Source organism: Oncorhynchus kisutch, linkage group LG6 (genome assembly GCF_002021735.2).
Source record: "Oncorhynchus kisutch isolate 150728-3 linkage group LG6, Okis_V2, whole genome shotgun sequence".
In the NCBI taxonomy this organism is placed as follows: Eukaryota; Metazoa; Chordata; class Actinopteri; order Salmoniformes; family Salmonidae; genus Oncorhynchus; species Oncorhynchus kisutch.
In genome coordinates, this window is record NC_034179.2 from 79781623 (window position 1) to 79801183 (window position 19561).

Sequence of the window (19561 nt, forward strand, 5' to 3'; positions counted from 1 at the left end):
ACAGTAGCTTCACAACAATCCCCCTGTCCCACCGTTCTCTCAGAGAGATTTTTCAACTGCCTGGATTCTGTTGCTGATTGCCTCTGAACGTGGTGTTGATTAAAAAGTCAGCATTGTTCAGCCTTTCTTGTTATCTCTTTTTTGTAGATCCTGGGAGTACAAACAGTTCAATAGACTGCGTGTGAAAGTGTTTCGCCGCCAGCGTCTGACGAGGGACTGTGCTGGAGAGGCAGGGCCTAGTGCACCGTACGGGGCTCCTGGAATCCAATAAAGTTCTTTATTCCAGGGCTGGGCTGGGCTGGGGCCGACGTGGAGCTAATCTTTGATCTGAGCTAGGAAGCGGAGGGCTCTGGAGTGGGCCGCGCTGGCCCATTATTTATGGGAACATCAAAGGCCTGCACTGATCACACTTGTGTCTCTTATCTGGCAAAGAAGAAGCAGCCACAACAACAAAAAGTGACTGGGAGTAAAGCATAATAACGAGCATGTGTAAAAAGGTAGGGATAAAGGAAGGAGTGAGCGAATGTTTGAAACAGCAGACGAGGATGGAAGGGGCTCAGTGGGAGATCCCCAGATTAGGATTGATCAGACTAGGGTATGTGGGGCATCCGCCTGGGAACATCGCCTGCGGCTCCGTCCGAGAACATATCGGACCTCAAGCGGATCAGAGCCGCTCCTCCCATCCTCTCTCTGTTCCCATGGAAGTGAGATTGCCAATGTCAGGGAGCCCCACTCCCTCCCCCGTCCTCCTGTCTCCCCCCAGCCTCCCACTACCACCACCACCACCACCACCTCCACATCAGAAATGTGACTGGCCTCAAACTGCTGACTTGCTCACAGTCCATTGAGTTTCTTCTCCTTATCAAATTACAGCCACCTCAATAACCCACTCGCTGCAGCATGCCGGAAGAAATGAGGTTTCTCCACCGCCCGCCCGCCTCTGGCACTGCTCTCCTTCTCCTTCTCCCGCTTTCTTTCTTTCGCATAAAAAAAGAAAGAAAACGCAGACAGGGTTGGGGGGGGGGAAGGTGCGTGTGTAGATTTGAGTGTGTGTCTGAGTGTATAGTGTTTGTGTTTGTGTGTGTGTGAGTGTGTGTGTGTGTGTGTGTGTGTGTGTGTGTGTGTGTGTGTGTGTGTGTGTGTGTGTGTGTGTGTGTGTGTGTGTGTGTGTTGTGTGTGTGTGTGTGTGTGTGTGTGTGTGTGCGTGTGCGTGTGTGTGTGTGTATATGTTTGATGGCCCATCGGCTGCACATTGCTGATTTGCAGACGTGGGCCATTGTCCAGATGGTGGGCGCCTGCCTTCTAGGGGACGTTTTTACTTCCACCCCGACGACTGCTCAGTCACGGCAGCCTGCTGAGACCCCAGCATCCCCCTCGCCTAGCGCATAGCGCCCAGGGGCCAGGGCTATCTGTCCTGGGTCACTGCCCTCTCTGTACCACCAGTACCCAAACACCCCATACTGGACTGTACCTCTGTCCCCCCCAGTGTAGAGCCTCTCCCTGCCTTTTCCCTACAACAACAAGACATCACCTGGTATTTACAGTTCCTCCCATGTGATGAGAGCTTTGGGAGACCGTCGGAACGGACCAGGCAAGGTCATCCGTCTCTCTCTGGCTCGTTGTGCAGCGCAGAGTTGCAGTTATTACAAAGTCACAATGAAAAGACTCATCCCTTGGTCAGCTGTCTAACAGTCTGATGGATGTCATTTAACCTTCAATTGCAGCTGCTTCCGGCTTTAGACACCAGTAAGTACACCACAGAGGAAAGTTGAAAATAAATTCCCATCATGCCCCAACTCCCATTTTCTCTTCTCTCTCCATGCCGGTGACACGTCGCCTTCTAGGAGTTAAATGATTTATTTTTAACCTCAACAGCAATCATGTTTGCTTCTAATTGGCCCAGATGTATGTATGCAAATGAGGGTTGGGGCTACATTTACAGGAACCCGGTGCAGGGTCCCCTCTTCCTCGAATATGAATTAACATCAATATTTATCTTACTCCTATTATGTAATTTCCTCCACATTCACATGCTAATTGTTGCAATTAGCATTAAATAAGAGCCCCAGTTCAGAGGGAATAACCTGCTGGTGAGCACTTACACTGACGCAGTGAGTAGTCACCTGCTCTCACACACACACACAGAGAGAGGGGGAGAGGGGGAACGAGAGGAGAGGGGGAACGAGAGGAGAGGGGGAACGAGAGGAGAGGGGGAACGAGAGGAGAGGGGGAACGCGAGGAGAGGGGGAACGAGAGGAGAGGGGGAACGAGAGGAGAGGGGGAACGCGAGGAGAGGGGGAACGCGAGGAGAGGGGGAACGAGAGGAGAGGGGGAACGCGAGGAGAGGGGGAACGCGAGGAGAGGGGGAACGAGAGGAGAGGGGGAACGCGAGGAGAGGGGGAACGAGAGGAGAGGGGGAACGAGAGGAGAGGGGGAATGAGAGGAGAGGGGGAACGAGAGGAGAGGGGGAACGCGAGGAGAGGGGGAATGCGAGGAGAGGGGGAATGAGAGGAGAGGCGGGAGAGAGATCGAGCAAAAACAGAAAGAGCAACCAAGAGTGATTTCTTTCTCCAGATAAAACTCTTAGAAGATTCAGATTGTACAGTTTACAGCTTCTGTTCGAGGGGCTCTCCGGTAAACAAAATCAAAAAGACAGGTTCAGATAAAAAATAAACGTTGGACCTAAATCATTTGATTAACACGCAAACAATGGCGTGTGCCGCGTGGAACATGAAAGCTTAACCGAGTGCCAGTGCCAGTTACCAGAGAGGCTGGCTTCGACATGCTCTGCCTTCCCCAAGTTTATTGGAGATGACGTGTGTGTGTCAGTGACAGTGAATGTCCATGTTGAGGGGGAGTAGATTAGATCAAGTCCCCTGTGAAACAGCCTTGTCTGCTTCCATTGAGCATCCTGTCTCGTTAAAGAAACAGGTATGTCTGGCCAATAAGCAGGTGTGCTGACATCAGAGGCGTGTTGGGAATACCGGAGCTGATTGTAAAAACCTATAGAGTATTCTTCAAACACAAACCCTATTTGACTGACTTACAGGTATCATGGGGTATCCGTGGGTAAAGTCTTCCATGAAGATCAAGTGAGTGATTACTGCAATCTTCAGGTCCACTGGTTCTACATACAGCACCAGGCTTGGTGCTCAGTCCCCTATGGGATGTTCTGTCTTTGTGTGAACAGAATGGTAGTGGGAGCGAGAGTGTAAAGATATGATTGAAGATGGAGCAGACCTCACTGGTTCCAGCCACTACTTCTCCGGCCCAAACAAGAGGCCAAAGCTTACCCAATAAAGGAGAGGAGCTCACTACTTTAACTGAGTTGGGAAGTGCCACAACCCTGGAAACACACTCAAACTCTCCTCATCGAATCACCCCACAACTTAGGGAAGTGAATTCAGACCTTCATTGAAAAATGAAAACAGAGGGCTGGTGTATATAGCGTGTTCAAAACAACAGGGATAATTAAATAAATGAAAAAGTTAATAAATCATGTTTTCCCTATTCTACCACTCCTGGGCAATATCAATGTGTTTGACATGCGAAGCTGCAATTTGCCAACCAACATCACACAGTGAGTGTAGAATAATACATGTGAAACATCGACCAACATAACAGCAGCAGCCACGGCCCTCAGCTAACTTACTCTATACTGTAACTTAGATTGTCTTTTTCCCTATATCGTGGTGGGCATAGCTCTCTGAGGGAAAAGCCCCTTCACACAAATCACACAGAAATATACATCTACAATCCTGCAGCCTTTGATCTGCCTTCATACAGTATAATCAGAGGAGCCCATGACCTTTGCTGATACAGTAGTACAATACTTCACTACAACAAGGCCTTATGGGGGTTTAGTAGTACAGTTTCACACACAGCAGTGCATCAGCTTGATGTAATGTAGTTTCCATCTCTTCATCTCTGCCTCATGGTACTGACTGGACCTCCCAATAAAGGGCCTGAAACTTAATCTAGCACCAGAGGGAAAAAATGTATCGTAAAATCATCAGAAGCATTGTTTACAGACCAAATGAAAGTGAAAATAAATTCTCAAATGAGTGTTGCTAGTGTAGCCGTCTATAAATCCAGCAGAAGCTGGGCTGCTGTCTTAAAGTGGATGGAGGGAGCTAGGCTCTGAAGTGGAAGAGCAGGTGGAGATGGATACGGTGGCACACTGGCTGTCTTACGCACAGAAACCTCCCTCGTAAAGTATGTTGAGGAATGGAGAATTTATGAGGCACAGATATCTCACTGCCGGCCTATCATTTCCATGACACTGTCACCGTAATTCTCTCCAAAACTGCCCAAACCCATAGATAAAAATGGCCATCGCAGTCAGAGACGAAAGAGAGAGGAAAAAGGAGAAAAAGGAAGAGTGGAGAGAGTGAGAGAGACGTTAGGGCTTGCCTTACCTATCTGAAGCACCTACTCTCTGACAGGTTGGAAATGACAGAAAGACACACAAGCTCCATAAACAAGCGGAGAGTTGTAGAAAATGTCCTGTCTATTTTGCTTACAGTCAAGGAATGTGAGGAATTTTGGTCAATTGGAAGATGAGGCAAATTGCTGTTTGTACAGCATAAGAAGTCTCCATCTATCCCCCACTACCAGCAACTCCTCGGCTTCACAATGTCTTTTACCTTTGTGTGTGTGTGTGTTACAGAGGAGATTTGGGGTGTTTTTAGAGCCCTATCATAGAGTAGGTGGAGTACACTAGAGTGTATTAGAGAGGGCAGTGCTGCCCTGCGAGATTGGATTCTCACCCATGAAATGTAAGCACACAGAAAACTCTCGGCAGCAACAACCTCCAATTTACGCAGCAATTTTCCACTCGCTCTCGACAGAGCTAAATCGCATTTGTCTCCCTCACATTGATACCACTCTGCCCTAGAATTTCATTCACATTCAGTTAATTAGCACTTCCTCTCCAAGCACCAGAAAGAGCAATCATTGGAAAAAATGAGCAGAGTAATTTATTACAGTTTATTACAGTTCATTGAGGGAGCCAGAATGCCGAGGATATCAGACTGATTACTCACGTTAGCACTGATAGCGGTCTGCCTGACAAAATAAAGTTATTTACATTACAAAAACAGTTGGCTTGGTAAATTAGGCCTTTCTCCGCATGACAATATCTCCTCTGACTGCGCTGCTTCAACGTTTTCTTGGTGAAAGCGGTGTCTTTCAGCCTTTACGACCCTCTTTGAAAACGTTAATTACTACTCATTACTTGCTATTGCTAAATGCTAACAATGTGGAGTTACAATTCCGATTCATTAAATTAGAAGCAAAGGTCTGAACAGCGGTGAGAAATGGAAAATATCTGCTTGTTCAGAGAGAGTGACTCCATAGTAGCTCATCTCTCCTAACATGAATAGCAGAAAGTGTAGAGTAGCCGTGAGGGAGATGACAGCTGGTACTGACCCCACCTCCAACAGTCCCCCTGGAGACATGCAGCACATGATCACTCCTATATTCTCCCAAGGACATGCTGTACTAATATGGCACTCAGACTCTCTCACTCACACACTGATTTACATTCATCTGAATCGCATATGAACACACACGGGTGCATTTATCTATCTTTTTGCAAGTGCAAAAAAACCTATAGAGCATATGCACGTAGGCCTACACACACACACACACACACACACACACACACACACACACACACACACACACACACACACACACACACACACACACACACACACACACACACACACACACACACACACACACACGGCACGTGGAGGCAGTAATTTGTAAGTTCCATTTTTTAAGGCACCACAGCAGTGGTCCGTTGGGACCTAATAAAACCTCCTAAGCACATGGGGAGGAACCCCGAGGCGATGCTCTTTCCCACACAGCTCACCTTGATAGATGATTGGAGAGAAACACAGAGGCGTGCTCCACTAACAAACTGCTGCAAGACAAAACAACCAGATTTAGGCTCTCAACGAAATGGAGACAGACGGGGTAGGAGGCCACTGATTTGGGGGAAATTACACAAGCTTCTTCATACCTCTTGAGGTGATTATCCAACTAGTGGTGAGTAATGAACCTCATTCCTGTTCAGTTGCCCGCCAGGAAAGAAGAAGAGTGTGAGCGTTTGTTTTGTCTATTCAACACATAGGAGGAAGGTGTATAACGGCCCACTTGTTATTCTAATAACCATCTAATGGTGATTTGTTCGGTATGTGAGTGTTGACAGGAGAGGCAGAGATGTGTTGGGAATTAAAGGTATTACTTCATATTAACTTTAGGCTTTAAAAAAATAATGTGGCGTAACTGACAATTCAGTCCCACCTCTGAAAAATAAAAAAAATGACAATAAAAGGGCTCATTTGATTTGAAGAAACAAAAGCAATTATAAATGTGCCTGCTAGAGGTCATCTATTTGGTATGTGCCGGGTGGCACACTCCTCCCCCTCACTTTCATTTCCAAATACCTTTGGACTTTTTCACAGAGAACTTAAAATCAATTTCAAGCCCCATTTATTTTTATACACCAGTACATGTTGAACCACAACAGTATAGTTCAAATATTGATGTTCTTTAGAGGATGACCCCTGGTGCCTTTTAATAGTAATATATACAGTTACCGGCTTCCAAATGAGAAGCTAGCCACGGCAATATTGCAAGTCGAGGCAGAAATAAATCTAAAAAAATCACTGAGAACTACTACAAAGTGTCTCTGATATGATAAATGATTTCCTCAAGCAGAAGTCACACTGGTGCTGATAATGACCTTTTGAAAAACAACATTTCTGTGTTTACCTAGAGAACTATTTTTCACGAGCCCCGTCTAACTGACAGAGGAAAAACAGCTTGGCTGGAAGGGAAGGAGCACGAGGAGGAACGGAGAAACCAGTAATAATGCTTTGCTGTTCACCACTGCCATTAAGCAGGGTGGTGATAAAAAGGTGGTGGCTTTAATAGCAGGTGATGGCTGTTTCACTTCTATGGTCACTCTGTTAACTCAGCACACAAGATATTATGTCTCATTTGAGAGGATCCAGCTGAGAGGAGGAGGCTTGAAGGACAGTAAGAGAGTGACTCTACATTATAAACATAATAATCACAGCTGGCTAAGTTACTGCAGTAAAGAAATAATTGGAGTCAAGCTGCTCGGGCTGCTTAAGCATTTTACTGAGCCATTCAGAGAAACAGAAAACCTCAGGATAGATTATATTTCAGTAAAAACAGTCACCCATACAAACATAGTTCTGATGGATTTTCACAGTGGGGTTATCATCCTCCCTGTTTTATCCCTGCGTGTATGTGTGTGTGTGTGTGTATATGTGTGTGTGTGTATGTGTGTGTGTGTGTGTGTGTGTGTGTGTGTGTGTGTGTGTGTGTGTGTGTGTGTGTGTGTGTGTGTGTGTGTGTGTGTGTGTGTGTGTGTGTGTGTGTGTGTGTGTGTGTGAGAGAGAGAGAGGAGAGGGAGATAGAGAGAGCTCCCGCAGTGTAAAGACAAGGAGGCATTGTGTCGCGTCTCTCGTCTCGTTCCCCTCTCGCTGCCCCCTCAGCCTGCTCCGCTCGCGGTCTCTCTTTAGCTAAAGGAGTGCTCAAGCGGACGTAATGGTGGCGATTGCAAAACCAAGCGAATACTCTTGAGCTGTATTAAATGTCTGCATAGAGAATGAGGCCACTGAGATACAGGGTTGACGACACTCACGTTCACTTCCCTTTTTTGATCACAGGCTGCTCCTATAATAGTCCTATGATAATAGTTGTAAAATGCACATGGTGGCATGTATTGGTGTCGCCCCCGATAAAACATTAAAATACTGCATTATACTTTCTTTAAATGAGGAGAAAAATGATTCCGGGATCTGGGATCAGTTTTCCTGAGACAGTAAATATTTGACATGAATAGTGATTAAATTAATTAAATTGTATTTTTTTATTTCACCTTTATTTAACCAGGTAGGCAAGTTGAGAACACCTTTATTTAACCAGGTAGGCAAGTTGAGAACACCTTTATTTAACCAGGTAGGCAAGTTGAGAATAAGTTCTCATTTGCAACTGCGACCTGGCCAAGATAAAGCGTAGCAATTCGACACATACAACAACACAGAGTTACACATGGAATAAACAAAACATACAGTCAATAATATAGTGGAAACAAAAGAAAACTAAAAGTCTATATACAGTGAGTGCAAATGATGCGTCATGCTATAAAATAATCTGGATGAATACTGGAGAGTGAAGATATCCAAAACAGCACTTTGTTTTCAGAAGCACTGTGCATGCTAATCACATGACACTGTAGGCTATGCATATAGAAAGCTTGGTCAACTCCAGGCTAATGGGTACCATTAATGACTGGAGATGTTTAGCATTATTGGCTAAATGTAAATATAAATGTATTAATGCACTGCACCCCACTCTAATGTTAAGTACGCATTCTCCTGTGAAACATTGTGAATCAACACAAATCCTCCCCCCCCAAAGAGACAGAATCCCACAATACGGCTTCATGCATGTGCATGTCTTTTGAACTGTTTGTGACATTCTTTTTGTGGGGAGGAAATGTAATTTGGTTCCATTTACAGCGGTCTAACAGAGTAAGTCGGTAGGTAGCCTTAAGAGAACTACTAGTCACAGGGAGGGAGTGGGGTGTGACTCGCATCCCCTCTGAAGAACTAGGCAGCCCCCACTCTGCTCAGCTCACACACCAAATGACATTTCAACATAAACGACTGAGCTGTGATTTACAATACTCCTCCAGAGCGGCGAGGAAAAGTGAGAAAACATTTCAATCAGTCCCCTCCGCTTTTGTTCTGCTGTTATGAATTTGGTGTTTAAGGGACAAAACAGCTGAATGGCAGATAGAGAGAGAGAGAGAGAGAGAGAGAGAGAGAGAGAGAGAGAGAGAGAGGGAGAGAGAGAGAGAGAGAGAGAGAGAGAGAGAGAGAGAGAGAGAGAGAGAGAGAGAGAGAGAGAGAGAGAGAGAGACAGAGAGAGAGAGAGAGAGAGAGAGAGAGAGAGAGAGAGAGAGAGAGGGAGAGAGAGAGAGAGAGAGCCAGAGAGAGAGAGAGACAGAGAGAGAGAGAGAGAGAGAGAGAGAGAGAGAGAGAGAGAGGGAGAGAGAGAGAGAGCCAGAGAGAGAGAGACAGAGAGAGAGAGAGAGAGAGACAGAGAGAGAGAGACAGAGAGAGAGAGAGAGAGAGAGAGAGAGAGAGAGAGAGAGGGCCTCCATAGAAATAATCTTAGGCAAAATACACAATGAAACGTATTCTCTACCAATGAAATAGGGTTTGAAGTTTTTGAATCGAGTTTGATTGAATCAAAGTGAATTGCGTTGCATCAAATTGACTGCATTAAGGAGTCAAGCCCAGATTTCTTGGTGACGAAATGAAATGATTTAAAATGCTATGAATGCATTTTTGAATTTATGAAACAGAAGATGGAAATATAAAATAACTTGTCAATGGATATAAAAAAGTGGAAAGGTGTCGTAAACAGTCCTTCCCTTCTCCAGGCCCTCTCGTTATCTTCAAAGAATACCGGGTCCAGCTTTAACAGGAACCATTTAACCATAAAGGCCATGTACACTGAGGGTCTCATTCAGCTTCGCGCCTAAAGAGACAACCATTCTCAGTTAACCTTTCCCCATGAGGTCAGTGGAGGGGGAGAACCCAGCCCTCCTGCCTCCTCCACACTCTCATTCCAAAGCCCAAAGAGGCTGTGGCTCATTTCTCAAACCCATCTCCAATGCACCCACACAGCCCATGTAGGAACAGAAATCTATTGGCCCCCAGTTTCAGACATCGTCTCCATTTACAGCTGTCAATAGTACAGCTTGGCCTACAATAATTATCCCCTAGAAAGGCCCTGTCTCTTCACCGCTAGAATTAGCCCTGTCCCTGGAGACCTGGAACCTGAATCTCCCATACTGTCAGATACTGTTCCCCCCCCCCCCCCTCGGGCAAAACAGCCCCTCACTGGGGAGGCGGTGGAGGATGAAGGCCTGAACCGAGGGGGAGGGATAGAGGGATGCAAAGATAGATAAAGTGGTGTATTCCCAGTTCTCTCCACATCCCTTCCTCCCCGGCCTCTGTCTTCCCTCCACTCCCGGCTGCGTAGAAGGGATCACAGTGTTGACGCAGGCAGGAGTCGGTTACACTGAGAGAAGAGAGATCAGTGGCCCGCTGCTGTGGAGGAGGACACAGACCTCCCCAGGGCTGCCTGCCTGGTACACCACTGACAGAGGAACAGGTGAAACCAGACGATCCCTCCCCATCTACACACGCATGAAAGCTCCCTTTAAAGGTTGAATAACCATTTAAGATGCTATTCAGAAAACGGGTGAGGGGAAATGAATAACGCAAAACACCCACAGAAACAATCAATAGATATGACAATAAGGGTCAATATCAACACAGCAGAATGTGATGATACAAAATCCAATTACAAATCAAGGAAAGCAATTTCAGAAATGTGAGATCTCCAGATATGGTAGCAGGCTCAAACAGAGAGACATGTAAGACATGCCTTAAGAAACTCCCTCTTTTTAATTGAACTGCTTCCTACTTAGATAATATAGCTGCATTTACGACCACAGCCAGATGCCCACCCAAAGCCTGCTAAATAGAAAATCCATGGGATACAAACTGAGGCCCAGCAACTGTACAAGCCACAACTAAATAGTGTGTGTTTACGTATCCCACCCCAACATTTGTATCAGAAATATATTTCTACTTTCATATACAGCAGTGAAGTAAACCCCCATTCTGTAATTCATCAGTGCTGTTAATATCAGACACCATAAGTCATGGAATATGCTACTGTTAAATCCTGATCGACGGAGGAAAAAGATGACATCATCTCCGCAGACAGACAGGCAGCTTTTCACATGTAGTAGAGAGTCCCAAAATACCCTCTGAATTACAGCAGCGAGAGGTAGCATGATACTGCCATTTTGTAATCAAAATAGCCGCATTTCTCGCATTACACAACGGGGAGTCTCTTCTTGTGTAAATGAAAACAAACATTTAGCCAGGATTCATAAACACAACGACCCACTACAAAGAGCATCAAAGCCGACTGCCGTGGTACAACAACACAGTGAAATTGCCGCAACGTAAAACAGGAAAAAGTATTGGTTCAGTAATCTTTTATGTAATAAAACTCTGTACGCCTGTGATATCATACAGCATCATGTTCCAACATAATACCCAAAGCACTCAGAGTCATTTTAATGCCGTCTCCCCTTTTTTGAATTCAAACAAACTGCTAGGGAAAAGGCTTTCACCTCAATCTATTGTCCTTATAGTCTCTGTGTGTCTCTTCCCTCACACAGGCGGCTGGTGCGTCTGGGCCGAGGTGCGGGGAGAAAGAGAGGTGCATCTGGGCCGAGGTGCGGGGAGAAAGAGAGGTGCAGAGGATGCAGTGACCTGCCACCGTCTGAAAAGGAGCGATGGCCACGATACAAAAGAGGGGTCAGCACAGAGAAAGGGGGAGAGGAGAGGGCTAGAGTCATTTCCCAAATAACACTGCAGGAGTAGGATAGGTCCGGTGGGCTCCCATAACAAGGGAATGTGAATCATTGATTCATGTGAAATGCTTTGATATTTTGTGAAAACATCCTTTTTGAATTTTCTATGAATTCTGAGGTGTTCCTCCACTTAATAAGGATATGGATTGAACAGAGCAAAACATGTATTTGTTTGAAGCAGGACTGACATTATATGCCCCATAAGTGACATACAATAAGTAATATATATATATTTTTCTAGAGTCAGCCACAAATCATATGGACAGATACAGTACAGTAATCTTGTGTTTCAGAAAATAATGTTGTCTTTGTAGACCAGCCTCTCTATTTCCATAAGTCAGTTACAGCAGAGGTAAAGTTGAAGAAATTCCCAATTGTCATACATATCACCCTTTGTTTCATACACAAATATAGACCCCAACCCCCATACACACACACACACACACACACGCACGCACGCACGCACGCACGCACGCACGCACGCACGCACGCACGCGCACACGCACGCGCACGCACACACACACACACACACACACACACACACACACACACACACACACACACACACACACACACACACACACACACACACACATTCCTGAGGCCATGAATAAAAGCAGTATTTCCTTGGGGAATCCTAGCCCTGGCTTCTCCACATGAAGTGTGTGCTAGCGGCACCTGGTCGTCCACATGCCTGTCCCCCTCTGATGGCCTAGCCGTCGGGGTGTGCCCGCGCTAGACAGATGGGTAGGAGGGGAGAGGGGCCATTACCCTGATGGGGAGCAGGATTTAAAAGGGGAAGCAGGAGGCTCCATCCTGCCAGCCTTACCATTATTTGCTTCAATCACTGCAGTAACACATTGTTTACTGCAACACATGCTAGTGGTAGTAAAAACACAATTGAACAGGCGACCACCCCCCCTCGCTGAATTAAAATGTTTTGAATAATTCAAGAGATGCATATGGGCCCGCTCTTAACAGTCACTTTGTTGGGTAGTTGTTTTCCTCTGCAGAGTGAATCTTAAGATTTCACAAAGCAAGAGGGACCAGTGACAAGGAATCAATTAACACCAAATATCGAAGCTTCATATAATTACTCAAACAAATATCAATGTAGATGATCATGACAGAAAAGTGAAAGAGTTGCTCAATGTCCCCCTCTCACAAAATGCACTGAGTGACTGAGTAAGTGACTGAGTAATTTTTTTTCCTGAATTTCTCAGTGAAAAGTGTTGACACACAATGGAAAGTGACAGGACAGTATGACCATAGAATGAGCAGTAAGATATGCAGTGTTACAATCACAGCAAAATGAGTCATGAAGCCGAGATCTAAACAAACATGTCGTAACCCAGTCCCACGTCACTAATTCATGAATTCCCTCGTTCAAAACTGCACGGGGTGGATTAGAGGAAAATAAAAGGAGGAAATAAAGGCTGAAAAGGGGAAAATAAAGGAGATGACCCCCCCTGTCTGTGTTGGAAGGGTCAGGGTCGGGGTTGGGGAAGTACTCGGGGAAACACAATATCACGTGCTGCCGAGCAAACGGAGGAATGAAAAAGACGGAGCGAGAGAGAGAGAGGGAGGGAGAGGAGGAGACAGAAAAAGAGAGGAAGGGATGGAGATAGAGAGACTTACCTGGTGTAGGTAGAGGAAGGCAGGGGGACAGTGGAGGGAGTGAGGTAGCATCCCGGAGCCGGAGAGAAGCAGACAGCCTGAGTTGGCCATGGAGCTCAGCGTGTGGTAACGGGATGCTTTGCGCATTTAGCAGGAAGATCCTTCGCTCTCTTTCCTCGCTACTCTGTCTCTTGCTCTCTCTTGCTCGCTCTCTTGTTCCCACTCACTCTCTCTACTCTCTCTCTCCTTCTGGCAGAGTACCACTCTCTTTTTTCTCTCTCCTGCCCTGGTCTTCCTTCTCTCTTGTTGTGGTCTTTTATTCCCTCCTGAGAATTTCTATTTCTGCTTTTGTGTGTCTATTGCAGTAGGTAACCACGGTAGCCAGCCGCACACTGACAATGTGCATGTGCCACCTCTCTCTCTCTCTCTCTCTCTCTCTCTCTCTCTCTCTCCCTCTCCCTCTCTCTCGCTCTCCTTTCCTATCTCTCTCTCTCGCTCTCCTTCCCTATCTCTCTCTCTCACTCTCCTTCCCTATCTCTCTCTCTCGCTTGTCCCCGGCGCGACTCTGTTTACTTTGGAAGCGATAAAAGACAACATAAGCATTCAGACACAGAAGGGGAGGTTCTGTGAAAACCGGGGAGAGGGAGGGATGGGGGGTTGTAGAGTCGACGGGGGTGGGAGTTGGGGTGATAAAAGAGGTGATGTATTCCTACATCAAACAGGCCGTGTGAATAACAGGGGGGATGAAATGACATTAGAACAGCAGCTGATCCTGGGCATTAGCACCTCGTGGGATGCTGCATACAGCATTTTAATTGCAGGCTCCTCCCTCAGAGCCTAATGCCGTCCACGGTCTCCCTCCGTCTATGCAAGAGCTGCACTCAAGGACACATACAACATGTATGGCAAATATGAATTCACAGCATCCATAGAAGTCTGGCAAATGTATTCACAAAGCCCCGTTATTCGCTTTAGCTTCAGCCGTGACATCTCTCTTCATCTGTGAGCAGTAAATATACATCCGCCCTGACAGAGAGAGAGTCGATCCATAAATGATTTACGCTACAAATGTAAAGTCCCTTTTTAATCTTTTTTCCCTTCTTCTGTAGAAACAACAAGGGGTTTGATATAAAACACAATGGAGCTCCCATAAAGGCTGTGTGATGTTAGCCTTCAAACACAACCCATTTATGACACAGGGGTAGCTACAATAATATCATTGTGAATTTGGTCACTTTCCCACCCAGACACAGACAGACCATCATAATCACGCCCTGCTGTGGGAGACGACGCATGTCCACTGTGCCAAATTAACTCACTCTGGGACACTCCATTCAGATTCAATCAGCCCCATTCAGATAGTATGCAGGGGGGAAATTACACCAGGAAGGAGTTCAACTAACCCCTACTTCCTATTCATTAGCCCCAGACACTGGGACAGAGCACAGATTGCAGATTAGGGAAAACCAAAAAGTGTCACAGCACAATGTGTAATACTGTAATAACATTATGTAATTGTTGGCTGATATGTTTTGTTCATCTAATTGTTGAGCTGAACAGAATGGAGGGAGAAGTTGGTCCTCTGCTAAATGACCAATCAGCATGATCTTAATTGAGACTTGGATAAGGCTGAGGCTGTGTTAACTGGAACACCAGTGGTATGACTGCATGTCTGCACACGTCTTGTTCAGGTCCAAGAGCCTGTGTTAAGTACAAGCAGTCGGACAGTATTACCGCTGCATGTCCCTGTACTGTATAACACTCTCTGATGAGATGACTTGGCTAGAGCCAGCAGGTGCTGCTACTGCTGCAGAGACAAAAAGCTTCTCTCCCTCTCCCTCTCTCTCTCCCCCTCTCTCTCTCCCCTCTCTACCTCTCCCTCTCCCTCTCTCTCCCTCTCCCTCTCTCTTTCCCCCTCTCTCTCTCCCCTCTCTACCTCTCCCCCTCTCTCCCTCTCTCTCTCCCCTTCTCTCCCTCTCCCTCCCTCCTCCCTCCCTCCTCCCTCCCTCCCTCCCTCCCTCCCTCCCTCCCTCCCTCCCTCCCTCCCTCCCTCCCTCCCTCCCCCTCCCTCCCTCCCTCCCTCCCTCCCTCCCTCTCTGTCTCCCTCCCTCTCTGTCTCCCTCCCTCTCTGTCTCCCTCCCTCTCTGTCTCCCTCTCTGTCTCTCTCTCTCTCTTCACTCCCTTCAAAGAGAGAATTGATGGAATGTTGTGCCTTTCTTTGAGTCATGTGGAATTAATCTATCAAAATGTGCTGGAGATATCCTCAGTTAACTCCAGTTAATGCCAGACCTATTCTTCCAATGAAAAAAAGAAGAGAAACCATTGCTGTAGACTGTTGATGGAATACAGTAGCTGACTTCCAACATCCAACACACAATGACCACCATCATCACTGTCTTCTATCACCTCCTCCTCATCACAATGACCACCATCATCACTGTCTTCTATCACCTCCTCCTCCTCCTCATCACAATGACCACCATCATCACTGTCTTCTATCACCTCCTCCTCATCACAATGACCACCATCATCACTGTCTTCCATTACCTCCTCCTCCTCATCACAATGACCACCATCATCACTGTCTTCTATCACCTCCTCCTCCTCATCACAATAACCACCATCATCACTGTCTTCTATCACCTCCTCCTCATCACAATGACCACCATCATCACTGTCTTCCATCACCTCCTCCTCCTCATCACAATGACCACCATCATCACTGTCTTCTATCACCTCCTCCTCATCACCATGATCACCATTTCCACTGTGGCAACCTGATAATAATCATAATAAGGATTATTATCCCCATCCCCCTTGTCATGTGTTCCTCCAGTGTGTTTCTAGTTGGCCCAGCTCTGTGATTACTCCTCTGAGACAGGACTCACACAGAGGTGGGGGAGATGAGAGGCACAGGAGATGCAATCAGCTGATTTGAGACATTACTGTTTTTAAAGCAGATGATAATATCCCTTCAAAATATAACAGTGAAACACCTGGTAACAGATAAAATACAAACAGGAAATATGTTATAAATATGGTGATTTTCCTGTGGGTTTCAGAGTCCGGTGGGGTTGTAATGTAGTCTGTAATGTAGTCTGTAATGTAGTCTGACATGTAGCCTGTAATGTAGTCTGTAATGTAGTCTGTCATGTAGTCTGTCATGTAGTATGTCATGTAGTCTGTCATGTAGTCTGTCATGTAGTCTGTCATGTAGTCTGTCATGTAGTCTGTCATGTAGTCTGTCATGTAGTCTGTAATGTAGTCTGTCATGTAGTCTGTCATGTAGTCTGTAATGTATGTCGGTCATGTAGTCTGTAATGTAGTCTGTCATGTAGTCTGTCATGTAGTCTGTCATGTAGTCTGTCATGTAGTATGTAATGTAGTCTGTCATGTAGTCTGTAATGTAGTCTGTCATGTAGTCTGTCATGTAGTCTGTAATGTAGTCTGTAATGTACTCTGTCATGTAGTCTGTAATGTAGTATGTCAGGTAGTCTGTAATGTAGTCTGTAATGTAGTCTGTCATGTAGTCTGTCATGTAGTCTGTCATGTAATCTGTCATGTAGTCTGTAATGTAGTCTGCCATGTAGTCTGTCATGTAGTCTGTAATGTAGTCTGTAATGTAGTCTGTCATGTAGTCTGTAATGTAGTCTGTAATGAAGTCTATAATATAGTCTGTCATGTAGTCTGTCATGTAGTCTGTCATGTAGTCTGTCATGTAGTCTGTCATGTAGTATGTCATGTAGTCTGTAATGTAGTCTGTCATGTAGTCTGTAATGTAGTCTGTCATGTAGTCTGTAATTTAGTCTGTCATGTAGTCTGTAAAGGCGGAAAGCAGCAGTGATACCATTAAGACGCCATCCCCTGAGCTCTGAGCCCAGTCAGCAATAATCAGAGGCAATAGAGTCAGTGGCTCATGCGGCCCAAACAATTGGAAGCACATGCCTGTTTCCCACTGTTTACCATATTGCCTTGATCAATACTGACTACTAGCAATAATCATCATAAGAGATGACTGTTTATATCCTTACCTCTGCTCTCTCTGTCAGTCTACTGCAGGGTTTCACTATGGACACAGCTCCCCCATCAGGAGGACAGAGAGAAACAGACAGGAAACAAATGTGTACAACGCATAACAGGAACATGATATGACCAAATGTAAACACGTTGATACATATTCAATGATATTTTATCACTCGCTGCCACTTGTTAGTGAACATATTGATATAATCAGTAAACTGACGTTCCAAAAAGATCACTGATCTCAGAGTATGTTATTTGGTCCAGATGTTATTTGGTCTAGAGTAGTCTCTCTGTGACCCAACCCCCCCCCCCCCCCCCCCCCTCCCCTCTGGAGATCCTTTGAAATGAAAACAAAGCAGCAGCAGTGTTTTGTGCTGGGTAGATTACTGGAGAGGCAGCGGGGGCCTTTGGAAGGGGGACCCTTGGAGTGCCCCTCTGACAAGCCTTCCTCATTATCTGGCATCGCCATGGCGCCTCGGAACCCCTCAGTAGATGAGGGGGCACACGGACGCCATGATCAGCGTGTCCTCAGGGCGTGCAGCAAGGCGAGGGTGATGCTCTCGCTAAAGGTCCACTGATTAAACCTCAGGCCCAGAGCGCCTGGGATCCCCACTAATTAAAGGTTGTGTCATAGCAGCCTAACATAACAAACTTCTGACTGCTGCTCCCTCTGGTTTATCATAACAAGGACATTTTACAGACTTCCCCGGCCACTCTCCCCACCCCACCCCTCTCATTTTCCCTGGCATCCCTGGCAGAGTCTTACGCCAGTTGGTTCAGGACGGGAACGAGGCGCCAGGAAGACAAGGCAGGCGAGTGTTTAACCTGCCTCTCACCCGTCTCACCGTGCCAGGCTCTTTGTGGAAGAGTCAGCGTTCCTTTGTCTGGGCTCATAATTAAGGCAACAAGGTACCCGCTCTCCCGCTCATTATTTCTTCACTTTGTGTGCAGATCGGAGTCATTAGGAAGGCTGTGCCACGGGGGGCTGCTGGTGTGATCACAGAGACAGAACACGGAGTTATGAAGGAACAGGATTTGCTAGTCTTTCTTGCACCAAATTAGCCGCATTTGTCTCTCACTTGTCTTTTAAATGTCAATAGCCGGCTACAGTTAAAGTATTGGTTTTGTCTCCCCAAAGCTGTCAAGTCCTAATAACACTGATGAAAGGATAGTTATGGGTTAGGTAAGGGGTGGGTGAGTTTGTCTGTGAGATCTAAGCCACTAGGATATGCTGTTGCTGTAGGCCCTTGCTACAGACTTCAGGCTCTGGTAACCGCCACTGTAAATGGATTCTGAAACAGTGCTTGGCTTTTATATGATGTCATTCATCCTCATATGTTTTCGCCCGCCGCGTTTCACAATCACGGCTTTCTTTATTGCAAACTAATGCACCCAGTGCTGGGATCAGCAGGTTGCGTCCGGCCATCACTCACCAGCCTGGGAGAGGTCAGGCCTTTTGGACTTTTGAGCACTCTTCCGTCTTGCTGCGACACTGCAGAAAGCCTGAGGACTCACCATGCTTCCCACACAGAGCTGCCGTATATCACCTCACCCTCCCCCCTCACCACCACCACCCCTCTGGATCTCAGAGAAAATGAAAGAGAGAGAGAGACGAAGGCTCACGGCGGACAGTCAACGTCAATACTAGGAAGCTTTAACTGACTTCTCCTCCTCTCCTCTCTGCCCCCGGGCTAGGAAGTGCCCCAGCTAGGAGCGAATGATAGCCCAGGCCAAAACAGTGGGAGGTAAAAAGGTGGGAGGAACACAAGCGAGGGTTTTGCTCAGGCACAGGAGGGGTCAGCAAACAGGAAAGGGTCAGGCTCTGTTAGCCCGGTGAACCGGAGAGAAAGAGAGAGAGAGGGGGGGGGGGGGGAGAGAGAGAGAGAGACAGCTGACAGGGCAAAGGGACTGCCATGCAAGGAAATCACATCAGATCGATGATGAAATATTTACTGTCCCTCAGAGAGACGCTCTAGGGGATGTTGTCACGTAGTGCATGCCTCAGTTTCACTGCTTAGTACGACAACCATGTCCTGCTGTACCAAGAGGTCACTATTTGACAAAACAATCTAACTGAAATGTGGTAAGTGAGGAGGGATTTCAGTAGGGTACTTTTGATTGAAAGCAAATAAATAAGTAATACAAATAGCATCATTACACGTGGAATGTGTTGAGCAATGAAACGTCAAATTATTCAGAGCATTATTCTCCTTATGACATTTTCAAACTTCCTGACCTGCCTCGACAACGCTACTGTAGCAACTGTTACCATAGCGGCCGAAGGCCCGAGGCAAGGTCAATTACAACGATTGGTGCGCTGACTCCAAGTGCATTCCATTTGGAACAGATTGGTCATGCCCAGTAATGTCCCCTATCCAGCAGGCATAACTCTCACCATCACTCTTTAAC

At 46.3% G+C, this 19561-nt stretch overlaps 1 protein-coding gene across 8 annotated transcripts in view; it reads right to left on the minus strand.

The window, feature by feature from the left end:
* Window positions 1–19561, minus strand: part of LOC109897631 (RNA binding protein fox-1 homolog 3) — a 409231-nt gene that overhangs the window by 90230 nt on the left and 299440 nt on the right. The window contains exon 1 of one of the 8 annotated variants that reach the window (XM_031827808.1): window positions 13151–13585. The exons of 6 other annotated variants lie outside the window; for them this stretch is intronic. In XM_031827808.1, the coding sequence (XP_031683668.1) occupies window positions 13151–13276 (126 nt within the window). In that variant the 5' untranslated portion in view covers window positions 13277–13585. Of the gene's footprint in view, window positions 1–13150; window positions 13587–19561 lie in introns of those variants that run through there. One more of the 8 variants, XM_031827803.1, reaches the window with a different exon arrangement.